This window comes from Delphinapterus leucas, chromosome 13 (assembly GCF_059928025.1).
Source record: "Delphinapterus leucas isolate spDelLeu-1000000601 "Yukka" chromosome 13, BTC_Dleu_Yukka2, whole genome shotgun sequence".
Classification (NCBI taxonomy): Eukaryota; Metazoa; Chordata; class Mammalia; order Artiodactyla; family Monodontidae; genus Delphinapterus; species Delphinapterus leucas.
Window position 1 is genome coordinate 88,283,034 of NC_143141.1, and position 12,717 is coordinate 88,295,750.

The window sequence follows — 12,717 nt, forward strand, 5'->3', positions numbered from 1 at the left end:
CTCCAGAGGAAAGTAAAATGAAAAAAGAAAAAGTTTAGAGAACTGAAAGCAAAAGGAATTCAATAGACATTAGTAAAATAATTAGTTAAATATGCACTAAATGATTAAGAATTTAAAAATTATTATAAGATAAAATATGTTTAAGTTAAGCTGAAAGTAAATAGGCCAAACCAGGTAAGACATCAAAACTATAATATAAGAGAGGAAGATAAAAGCTTACAAATAATTGACATATAGGAGTATTAAGAAAAGGATTTAAAATGAGAAGTTAAAATGAAAAGCATAAAAAGAAAATATGCAGAGTGTAATAAAAGAATTGGAGAAGATATTTTTATATAAAATAGAAACACTTTAAATTAATGAGATGGTATTTTTTTAAAAAATTAGAACAATTAAAATAGCATGCAGATACATATTACAACATGATCCTAGATGGTATTTTGAAAGCAATGCCTATCTACAGGATTGAGATGAGAGTTTAGTTTAGGGGTAGAAGGGAAGAAAGGAACTAACGCAGAAATAATATCCATTCAGAGACTCAAAATACAAATAATTCAGTTACTTTGCAGAACAACTGTGAAGTGAATATTTTATAGCTTCTTTCTAAATCCCTGGTAGATGTTTAAACTATAAATAAAACATTCTAAAGCTTGAGTTTTTAAATGGCATTCAATTCTTAATTATTATAATATTTTCTCAAGGTTTTACTCTCTTCAGTTGATGCTTAGAAAACTTTCTTTGTGCAGCAGTTTTTGGCTGATACGGGGTGTCACCTTTTTTTTTTTTTTTTTTTTTTTTGCGGTACGCGGGCCTCTCACTGTTGTGGCCTCTCCCGTTGCGGAGCACAGGCTCTGGACGCGCAGACTCAGCGGCCATGGCTCACGGGCCTAGCTGCTCTGCGGCATGTGGGATCTTCCCGGACCACGGCACGAACCCGTGTCCCCTGCATCGGCAGGTGGACTCTCAACCACTGCGCCACCAGGGAAGCCGTGGGGTGTCACCTTTTAATCATTTTAATCGTTGTATCATGAGATCTGTTGAGATGTCTGATTCCTTGGCTAAGCTGTCATAATCTTTTTCCCTTTCTGCCTTTAGTCAGAATTACTTCATATAAGTCTACTACATTTAACTTTTGTTATTGCCTTTTCCTGAGAAAAGTATATAAGATGTTAGAAATGGAAGTTCCTAATTACAAGTTGTTTTCCCTCCTTAGAATTTTAAAAACAACCTTTTGAAAGAGACATGAAGAAATACAGGCTAAATGATAGAGATAACATATGTTGAAATCGTTTCTTTAGATAGCTGAGTAACATTTTCTTTCCCCTTTCCCCAAGGTTTTTGTTTACAGATTACAATAGGTTGTCCAGTGTAGGTGGAGAAACATCAATGGCTGAAATGATTGCCACCCTCTCGGATGCTTGTGAAAGAGAGTTTGGCTTTTTGGCAACCAGGCTTTTCCGAGTATTCAAGACTGAAGATACGCAGGGTAGGACCTCCTTCTCTTCTTTGTGTGTATGTAGGGCTTGAGGATGGGATGGATGCAGTGCATGAAAACATGAATTGAACATCAGATTTGTCATATGCTGTCACCGTAATGATTGAGATTTTCTGGATGCTTGACATGTTAAAACCATTTGTTGTATTACAGGTAAAAATAAATGGAAAAAAACGTGTTGTCTCCCATCTTTCGTCATCTTCCTTTTTATCTTTGGCTGCATTATTGCTGGAATTACTCTTCTGGCTATATTCAGAGTTGACCCAAAGCATCTGACAGTGAATGCCGTCCTCATATCAGTTGCGTCGATAGTGGGATTGGCCTTTGTGCTGAATTGTCGTACATGGTGGCAGGTGCTGGACTCGCTCCTGAATTCTCAAAGGAAACGCCTCCATAATGCTGCCTCCAAACTGCACAAATTGAAAAGTGAAGGATTCATGAAAGTAAGCACTCACTGCTTCTTAGAAAATAATCCTGGGAGATTCCTGGTGGTCCAGTGGTTAGGACTCCGCGCTTTCACTGCCGAGGGCCGGAGTTCAATCCCTGGTCGGGGGGAACTAAGATCCCACAAGCCGTGCAGAAAATAATCCTAATGTGAATATGCTCCCCATGACCATGGGGCTTTAGGGAGTGTTAAAGCGTTGCATTTGTTTTTAGTTTTACTCTAGATTTTTCCTATGAAAATACATATGTGAAGTGGGAAAAGTTACAAAAATAACGTATTTTTATAAAACAGACTTTTATAAGATACTCAAAAAGTTGCAGATTATTCCACAGTTGGTAATTACTACCTAATAATATAGGTTGCTCTAGAGCCTGGTAGAGTAAGCAGATTGAACCACCAAAACATATAAGATAGGAACACACTTTTAGAACAGAAAAGGGCTTTATACAGTTACCTTACTTTGATCAGGGTCACATGCCATCGGGGGTCAAATGTAGTGTGGTATTTAGATTATTTGGATTTGCATTCAAATATGTCTTCTGTCATTCAGAGCATGTGATCTCAGCAAGTAAGTCACTTAGCCAAGTCTGTCCTTTTAAAATGGATATGACAGTGTCTACCTTATTGTAATAAATGCTCTAATTTAGGTGAAGCACTCGCTACAGTTTTAAGCAGAACCACAACTGGCAGTGAGGACTTTGGATTTCTTTTCTTCCTTTAGCTGACTTTCTGTCAGGCTTTTTAAGAAATGTGCTTAACTTTCTCAGATTTCAGTGCTTTGTATCCTTTCTTTTGCACAGGTTCTTAAGTGTGAAGTGGAATTGATGGCCAGGATGGCAAAAACCATTGATAGCTTCACTCAGAATCAGACAAGGCTGGTGGTTATCATCGACGGGCTGGATGCCTGTGAGCAGGACAGAGTACTCCAGATGCTGGACACCGTATGTCTGAACCAACTTGAAACTTGTCATTGTCACATATGTGGCAGCTGAGAGGAGTCGCTTCATGAGTATCTCAAGTGGAGTTTGAATACTACGTCTTTTGTAAAAACAACCATGTTTTATGCAGACACATAGCAAGAGTAAAAGTTTCATCACAAGCAGATTGAAACAATTCTAGCTTAACGGCAGTGTGAGGGAAAAAGTGAATAGAGGGTCGCTGAAGTCCATAGTGTGACCCAGCTCTTCCTGGCAGATAGTGATGGCTGGAATAGAGTTAAGGGCAGGGAAACCACAGAATTTGTAGAGTTCTGTTAAAGTAGGGCACGCCAGTGGCTCTCTGTAAGGTACGTTACAAACAGCAGTGTGTAACTGGTCGGAGACCAATGTGGTTAGTACGTCGTATGTATTCATGAATATTTCTCATGTGTGTTGATCTTACCTCTTATGTAGACCATAAGTGTCTCGAAATACGACAGGATTAATTGTTTTCTTTGGAGATTTTATCACTGTCAAATGTTGAAAGATTGTCAGATGGTGACAAACCAGATTGAGACTTTGATAAATTTGTTTTCATATAGAATAATACTTGAATGAAAAGGAAATGTCACCAAAGGCCAACACAGATTTTGAAGAGGTGTTTTATTACTTTGGATAATTTAAAATTTTTATCTTATCATAACTATACATTTCTTCTACCACAGGTCCGAGTTCTGTTTTCAAAAGGCCCATTCATTGCTATTTTTGCAAGTGATCCACATATTATTATAAAGGCAATTAACCAGAACCTCAACAGCGTGCTTCGTGACTCAAACATCAATGGACACGACTATATGCGCAACATAGTTCATCTGCCTGTTTTCCTCAATAGCCGTGGGCTAAGCAGTGCAAGGAAATTTCTTGTCACCTCAGCAGCTAATGGAGATATTCCATGCCCAGATAATACAGGTAAAGATCGAGCTCCTCAGGCACTTTGGGTTTGAAGTAGTTCTGTAGTTTTTTATGGTGCATCTCCTTTTACCTTGAAAAATATTGTTCATATTTCACTACTCTTTAAATATCACATACAACAGAGTTTTAATACAATGGTGCTTTCTTGATAAATTCTTTAAGGGTTGCAGGAAGATGCTGACAGGAGAGTTTCACAAAACAGCCTTGGAGAGATGACAAAACTTGGTAGTAAGACGGCCCTTAATAGACGGGTAAGTTACCTTATGTTTTGAGCCATTTGTTTGTATTGCTATTATTTAAATGAAACCAAGGTGATGCCGCGTAATATTTTATAAATACTGCGTTGAGCTCATCAGTAAATTTTATCATTGGATTTCCTTTCAGCTTCAGGTGGTTTTTCAAGGAATGTCTGAACCTAGAGCCATAATAACTGTAAATTATATAGGAGTGCCTGTCCTCTCCCAGCCTGCTCTCAGCCCAGGTGCCACTCCAGATTCCAGACCGATGGAATCAGAACCTCTGAGGGTGAGATTTTAAAGCTCCCCAGATGATTTCATCGAGGGTTAGAGAACCACTGGGTTCATTCCAGGTCAAGTTGGGCTCATTCCAGGGACCCATGTCACCATAGCTGTAAGGGGGAGAGGCGCGTAGTGTGAGAACAATTCCTTGCTTTGTTTTCCTGTTGGCCTTCCTCCTTCCCCGATGTTTGTGAGATGTGTACTCTTTTTTTCTCCCCACATAGTGATTTTGTGCCCTTCCCAGTCCCTTGGTTTTCTCCTGGAACACTAGTTTCCCTGTCCTACCCTATCTTTAGGAGCCTTCTTTTGTAAAGAATAAGGGAGTATTACAAGGCAGGAAGATGCCCACTTGCAGGTAAGTTATGGTGATAGTGCTGCTCAAGGATGGCTAGGCTGGGCTAGCATTAGCGCCATTTATTTTCCCCCTTGTTTGCTAACATTAAATTGGGACATTTTACATTTAAAAAAATGTGTCTTCAGTGATATTTTGACTTTATGCCTCTACCATGTAGAAGTATGGATGTGAAAATAATATTATGAATGACAGTTGACAGCTCTAAATTAAGAGCAGGGTGTGATTTACAGTTTTGAATTTCTCTCCTGTGAGTCTGGACTCCTGGGTTCCCTGTAATTGTATCCACATTCCCCTGTCTCATGACCTTAGATGAGAACGCACCTTTGTTGTGCCTGTCCCTCCTCTGATTAGATGGGATTCCCTACCGCACCCCACCCAGGAGAGAGCCTTTAATTCTTATGCAGAAGTGAGGATAGTTAGAGCAGCTGTGTCATACGTTTAAAAATAACCTAGAATCAAAATGCTGAATCCTTAAATCTAGATGAGGGGTTATTTGCTTTATTATTTCAGGGTTCCTATAAATACTGAGCTCCCATAAGAGTTTGAGTTGAATTTTCTTTACACAATTCTGCTTATTTATGATCTTCAAGGCATCGAGCTTTCTCTGTACAGCTATAAATCAAAATACACCTGAAGCTAAACCATAGCATTTGATGCAGTTGCTGCTGATATTACTTTATAACTGTTCTGTAAATATTCTGCCTCAGGAAGTAACAGTAATACCTTTTATTACTATATAGTCTTCCTCTTTGACTAAAATTTTGGATTGTTTTTGTTGTTGACATAAACATATATTAACTTCTCAAAAAGCCTTAAGTTCTCAGGCTCGAAGTGTGGGTTCACTGTTTCAGGATACTTACCGAAGAAGACAGATGCAGCGCACGATTACTCGGCAGATGTCCTTTGATCTTACAAAACTGCTGGTTACAGAGGACTGGTTCAGTGACATAAGTCCTCAGACCATGAGAAGATTACTTAATATTGTTTCTGTGACAGGTGAATTTTGTTTTCTTACTGTTGTATGGTAGATAATAAGGTTGAACATTAATAAAGCAATCCAATTTCAGAAACAAAAGGATGTACTGGGTTTATATGTTTACACTGCTGAATACCAGTTTTATTCGCATTAAGTGTGTCTAATAAAACCAATATTAGCTTTGACAATGAAAATCAACTACCAGTTGTCTACCGTTATTTTAAAACTCGATGACTTAAAATTTCATCTCAGCTTTAATTTTTCTCTTTGTATAAACATAATTTTATGCTAATTTGTATAACTGAGTATAATTAATTTATAATTTAAAACGTTGAAATTCAGATTTTACATGCTGCTCTTTCTGTTTTCAAATGATATATATTTTTTCTTTTTTTATTGTGTTAAATGAAATACACGTAAATATTTATCACCTTAACCATTTTTAAGGGTACAGTTCCCATAGTTGTGCAGCCGTCATTACCATCCATCTCCGTCACTCTTCATCTTGTAAACCTGGAACTCTCTTCTCATCCTCCTGCTCCTCTCCCCCCGGCCCCTGGCAGCCACCACTATACTTTGTCTCTATCATTTTGGCTACGCTGAATACCTCATATAGTTGGAATCATACAATATTTGTCTTTCTGTGACTAGCTTATTTCATTTAGCACAATTTTATCGAGGTTCACCCATGTTGTAGCATATTTCAGAATTTTCTTCCTTTTTAAGGCTAATATTCTACTGTATGTATATACCAAGTTTTGCTTATCCATTCGTCTGTCAATGGACATGTGGGTTGCTACCATATTTTTAGCTGTTGTGAATAATGCTGCTATAACACGGGTGTTCATATATGTTTTGGAGACAGTGCTTTCAGTTCTTCTTTGGTATATACCCAAAGTGGAATTGCTGGGTCACATGGTGTTTCTATTTTAAACTTTTGGTGGAACCTCCATACTTTTTTCCATAGTAAAAAAAGAAGTTTTTCCCACCAACAGTAAACAAGCAATTTTTCTACATCCTCACCAACCTTGTTGTTTTCTGGTGTTTTGATAATAGCTATCCCAGTGGGTGTGAGGTGGTATCCCATTGTAGTTTTGACTTGCATTTCCCTAATGATTAGTGATGTTGAGCATCTTTTTATGTGCTTATTGGCCATTAATATATCTTCTTCGGAGAAATGTCTGTTCAAGTCCTTTGCCAGTTTTTGAGTCGGACTTTTTTTGCTGTTGTTGAGTTTTAGGAGTTCTCTGTATATTCTGGATATTAATCCCTTTTCAGATATATGATTTTCAAATATTTTCTCCCATTCCGTGGGTTGCCTTTTTATTCTACAGATAGTGTCTTTTGATATACAAAATTTAAAATTTTTCATTAAGTTCAGTTTGTCTATTTTTTTCTTCTGTTACCTGTGCTTTTGGTGTCATGTCAAGAAATCATTGCCAAATCCAATATCATGAAGTTTTTATCCTGTGTTTTCTAATGCTTTAAGTCTTAAATTTAGGTCCTTGATCCATTTTGAGTTAATTTTTGTATATGGTGTTAGGTAAGTTCAACTTCATTATTTTGCGTATGGGTATCCAGTTTTCCAAGCATCATTTATTGAAAAGGCTGTCCTTTCCCCGTTGAATGGTCTTGGCACCCTTGTCAAAAATCATCTGACCATATATGTGAGGATTTATTTCTGGATTCACTATTCTGTTCTGTTGGTCTATTATGTCTGCATTTTGCCAATACCGCACTGTTCTGATTACTGTAACTTTGTAGTAAGTTTTGAAATCAGGAAGTGTGATTCCTCCAGTTTTGTTCTTCTTTTTCAGGAATGTTTTAGTTATTCAGGGTCCCTTGAGACTCCATGTAAATTTTAGGATGGGTTTTTCTATTTCTACAGAAAATGTCATTGGGATTTTGACAGGGTTACATTGAATCTGTAGATTGCTTTGGCTAATATTGACATTTTAACAATATTAAGTCTTCCAATCCATGAACTTAGGATGTCTTAATTCGCTTATATTTTAAAATGTTGAAATTCAGATTTTCTATACATCTTTTTTTTTTTTTTTGTGGTACGCGGGCCTCTCACTGTTGTGGCCTCTCCCGTTGCAGAGCAGCTCCGGGCGCACAGGCTCAGCGGCTATGGCTCACGGGCCCAGCCACTCCGCAGCATGTGGGATCTTCCCGGACCAGGGCTCAAACCCATGTCCACTGCATTGGCAGGCGGCTTCTTAACCACTGCGCCACCAGGGAAGACCCCGCTACTGCTTTATTTCTTAACTGTTGTATGCTAGAACACTTCAAATACTTAACGTTATTTTTATTCACTCACACTTTTAAAATAGTTTGTCTGTTCTCTGTATCTGCTAGTTTCATGAATTCATGACTGCATTTGCTGTTGCCTTTGTTTGACTGCCCTAACTTTCTCCTCTTGCCTCAGCCCTTCCTCATCAGATTGACTCATACTCACCTTGCATAGCTTAGTTCTAGGGGTTACTTTCTTAAGGAAACCTTCCTGTAACTGCTGCTTCTGGATTTGGAGTGCATTTTTTATTTTCTCACAGCAATATGTGTGTATCTCCAGTAGAGTCTTATCTGTTAGGATTGTAAGTAATTGTTTTCTTATCTATCCATCTTTTCCAGTACACTCTTGAGTTCTTTTAGGGTGGGGAGTAAGCCTTCTATGTCTGTCTTCAGTAACTAACATACTGAGTGAGTGAGGTTTAAAAACTCAATAGAGCAACTGTAGTTAGATTTGAAGCCTTCATTGCCTTCCCACAAATGTTTGGGGGATCAAGCCTAATCATGGGATGAAAATTAGTTCACATATTGTTTTAACCCATGTTTCCAATTGTTCTAAAAGTTTTTTTCACCAGTTTTTTCATCTTTTAAAGTTCAAGAAGTATGTTGTCAATGTTGCAAGCACATTTTAATGCCTGGCTTCTAGTTGCCTAGGTTTTTAAACTTTTAGTTCTGTGTTAATCTGTTTATACTCTGCTGAGAATAGATCTCCTCTCGTCACAATTTGTGATTAAGTCATTTCATGATTTTTGTTTGATTTATTTGTCTGGCCCACTGGAGTGTAAGCTTCATGAAGGCTGGGATCATATCTCTTTTGTTAAGCATTTTATCCCCAGCGTTAGTATCATATATCCATATATTGTGATACTTCAGTGAGTTTTTGTAACTCTCAAATGCATGTGACCGTAGCTCGCTTGGATTGAAAGTAGAGACCTTGTCACTTTTTTAGCAGACCAGATCCCATTTTCTAGGGGAAAAGGAATCTGGTGATGATAATGTGGTTTGCCCATAAAAGCAGATCTGCTGAGGGAATGAGGGTTGAGGATATGGGAAGAATTGGATGGGGGAATTACAAATCTATATCTGTTAGTAGTAAGGAAAGGGATGATTCATATTTGAACCAAAACAAATAGATATCTTAGTCTAGATAATGATGAAATAAAACTGACAATGTTTAAAACTAAAAAGCAATGATATCAGCAGTTCAGAATCCCAACAAGATCAAAGAAAAATTGATGAATCAATGAAACAAATCATCTGTTCTGAAAGTTCAAGGATTGCCAAGTGTCCTAATGTAGGCATGCCCAATGGTAGAACACTGAATTAGAGTCCTAAGAAAACCCCGGTGATAGACAGGAGTTTTTAAATATATGTAAACAAATTTTAGAAACATATTATTATTCACTTGATAGATTACTTACATAAGCCACCCTTAGTACATAAAAATGAAAGTGTATGAGATTGTACATTTACCCGTAATAAAACGGGTAAATGTACAATCCAGCATATTTGGATTTGTTCAAGGTCCATAGGAGGATGGGGCTTATCATGGGTGCATTGATGTTCTGCTGTATGATTGTGGGTAGGGTCGAGACCGTCTGACATGCCATCCTGAAAGATTTTTGCCTGGATAAATGTCATCAAAGCAGTGTGTAGCACCAACGGCAAATCACAAAAAAATTACTTTAGAATTAAACAGAGTTGTGTTTAATTAAGCCATATTCATATAAGTACTAGGTTTCAGATTGTAGTGTAAATTAAATGGCAAATTTTAAAAGATTTAAAGTTGAATTATTTTTGAATATACAGAATATTTGGCTTAACGTTACATGCCTATTAATTTAAAACATTTTTTGTATTCCTTAAAGGGCGATTACTGAGAGCCAATCAGATAAGTTTCAACTGGGATAGGCTTGCTAGCTGGATCAACCTTACTGAGCAGTGGCCATACCGAACTTCATGGCTCATATTATATTTGGAAGAGACTGAAGGTATTCCAGATCAAATGACATTAAAAACCATCTATGAAAGGTACTTTATCTGACCTCTTTATATTTAAATTTACCTTAGACTGAGTTGACTTTTCAGAAGAAAGTTAATGCATATAAAGCAAGATGAATACAAAATGTATAAAATGTAGAGTTCTGGGTTCAACTAATCATTCTCATTAATTCCATAATGGAATTCCATTCCATTCCATTAATTCCATTCTCATTTAATTCCATTAAAAACCATCTATGAAAGGTACTTTATCTGACCTCTTTATATTTAAATTTACCTTAGACTGAGTTGACTTTTCAGAAGAAAGTTAATGCATATAAAGCAAAATGAATACAAAATGTATAAAATGTAGAGTTCTGGGTTCAACTAATCATTCTCATTAATTCCATTATAATTTGGAGTTGTATTAGCACAGGTATATATCCCATTATGTAAAATTTACAGATTTATTTGTCTATATTCTTCCTATCTCAATGTAACCTATATGATGAAAAATGTTTCATAGTCCTGTCAGCTCTATGTTATTTATATATACAAAATGCAAACCTTAAAACATTATTATTTATTTCTATTTTATTTTTTATTCTAAGTGTCTTTATAGAATATTAAGGAGGTTACATTTTCCAAATCATTAGTGCAGGTATATTCACAGCTTTATATCTGGAGGATTTGGGGAACTGTGAATACTGGCTGGAAAACATTCTTTGCATTAAACAGTAAAGGATTTATAAAATATATGAACAATTTATTGTTCTTTTATAGAACAATAAGTTGTTCTATAAAACAATAAAAAGAACTATTTTTCTTTTATAGTCAGTCATTTGAAGTACTTTTTTTTTTTTCGCGGTACGTGGGCCTCTTACTGTTGTGTGGCCTTTCCCGTTGCGGAGCACAGGCTCTGGACACGCAGGCTCAGCGGCCATGGCTCATGGGCCCAGCCGCTCTGCGGCAGGTGGGATCTTCCCAGACCGGGGCACAAACCCGTGTCCCCTGCATCGGCAGGTGGACTCTCAACCACTGCGCCACCAGGGAAGCACCTGAAGTACTTTTTAAATCTACTTCTGGTAAAGAAATTGATTAATATTTTTCTGGAAAGCCATACAGTTAATGCTCAGCGAAATGGTAAACGTGTCAAGTTTTAAGAGTTTGACTTTCTTGTCAAATAAACAAATAAAATTATAATCCTTTTTGTTTACCAGAATACTTAATACCTTCAAAGTTTTCAGTTACAACTCTAAATAAAAATACCTCTTAGAAAAAGTATAATACAAGGGAACTATACAATTGTATAAAACTTGGTATAATTGAGACTACTATTTTGAACATGTAAATGAAATATTAAATCTAACGAACCATTCAGTGTAGAGTTTATACATCAAAACTTTTAAGATTCCAAGTAAGTTTTCTTAGAGTATTGTCAGCATGTGGTTTTCATTATTTTCCAATCCCCACTTTTCATGTACATATTTTATCTAATATTGTCTAGGTGAATAACTGATTTTAGAATATAGAGGCTGGTTGTAGTATTAGTCTACAGACTTGAGCTCTTGTAGGTTTTGCTGTTTAATTTGTGCTAAATTAAACAGATTGAATTCTGTGAGCTGTGTCAAGTAGGTGCTCTCGTAGATGGCAGCGAAACACAGCTACCATGGGCCTGTGGAGCAGTGTCACTGATTGCATCTGCTCTTTGATGTTTTAGAAATCATCTTTTTATTATAAGATACATGACTGTTTTTTCCCTTGGTTGTGCAGTAAAATATTATTTCATGAATAAACGTTTGCATCATAGCATAGGTGCTGTATAATAATGAATGTTTGCTAGATGAGCACAGTTTTTGGTTTGATACACATAGGACTCAAGTCAGTCTCTTCACATTCCTTTAATTGAATATAATGCTTAGAAGTTTATTGTGTCTCAGGAGTCCGGGAACATTGCTCAATTTCTCACATGTTAAGGACAGTGTGCCTAGGGTTCCCAGCACTGGGTCCTCTGCATGTTCTGTGAAGAGGGTGAGTAATTGGTGAAAGAAGGTCTGTGGCCTCAGGAAATAGAAGCAGGAGAGATGTGAAAATAAACAAAAAGTTTTTAAAGCTCTCAAAAAAATTCATAATTGAGTTCACTCAAAAAAAAAATCTAAGTGTTTGCTACTTGGGGGCCCTGGTCCTGATGCTGGAGGTACAAAGGCGACCAGGCAAATATATGTTTACTTTTTGATCCTATAATCTCATGTGTAGAAATTTAAACACACACCTCCACAGTTATAAAACTGGTTATACAGGGTTGTTTATTGTGACCTTATCTGTAGCAGCATAATTTAAATGCACATTTATAGGAACATTGCTTGGATAAATTATGGCACAGCTACCATAATACAGTGCCTTGTAGCTGTAGAAAATGAGAAAAAACTATGATTTGATACGGTGAAAATTTCAGGATATATTAGTAAGTGAAAGATGTAAAGTGCAAAAGAGTATATATAACATGTTTCTGTTTGTATAAGGAAGAAGGGGGAATAAGTACATCTATCTGTATATACATATGTGGGTATATATTATTTTTCATGAAAATATAAAACAAACCCATGGGAAGGGTAAGCCAGAAACTAATAAAAATGTTTACCTAAAGAGGATGCTTAGATGGGGAATGAGATGTCTCTGAATGTATATTTTTATGTAGTTTGCCTTTCGTATCATAATCGAGAAACAAAAAGGATGGGAAAAGCAAACCCTAATATTGAATACAAAC

General features: G+C 36.7%; 1 protein-coding gene across 5 annotated transcripts in view; it reads left to right on the forward strand.

Annotated features, from left to right (window-relative positions):
- The window catches only part of KIDINS220 (kinase D interacting substrate 220), a 94,875-nt gene that overhangs the window by 38,279 nt on the left and 43,879 nt on the right, over window positions 1-12,717 (forward strand). For all 5 annotated transcript variants that reach the window (XM_089923477.1, XM_022554210.3, XM_089923476.1 and 2 more), the window contains 7 exons: window positions 1,335-1,486; window positions 1,649-1,938; window positions 2,741-2,881; window positions 3,583-3,826; window positions 3,992-4,080; window positions 5,554-5,698; window positions 9,839-10,001. In XM_089923477.1, the coding sequence (XP_089779603.1) occupies window positions 1,335-1,486; window positions 1,649-1,938; window positions 2,741-2,881; window positions 3,583-3,826; window positions 3,992-4,080; window positions 5,554-5,698; window positions 9,839-10,001 (1,224 nt within the window). The remainder of the gene's footprint in view (window positions 1-1,334; window positions 1,487-1,648; window positions 1,939-2,740; window positions 2,882-3,582; window positions 3,827-3,991; window positions 4,081-5,553; window positions 5,699-9,838; window positions 10,002-12,717) is intronic.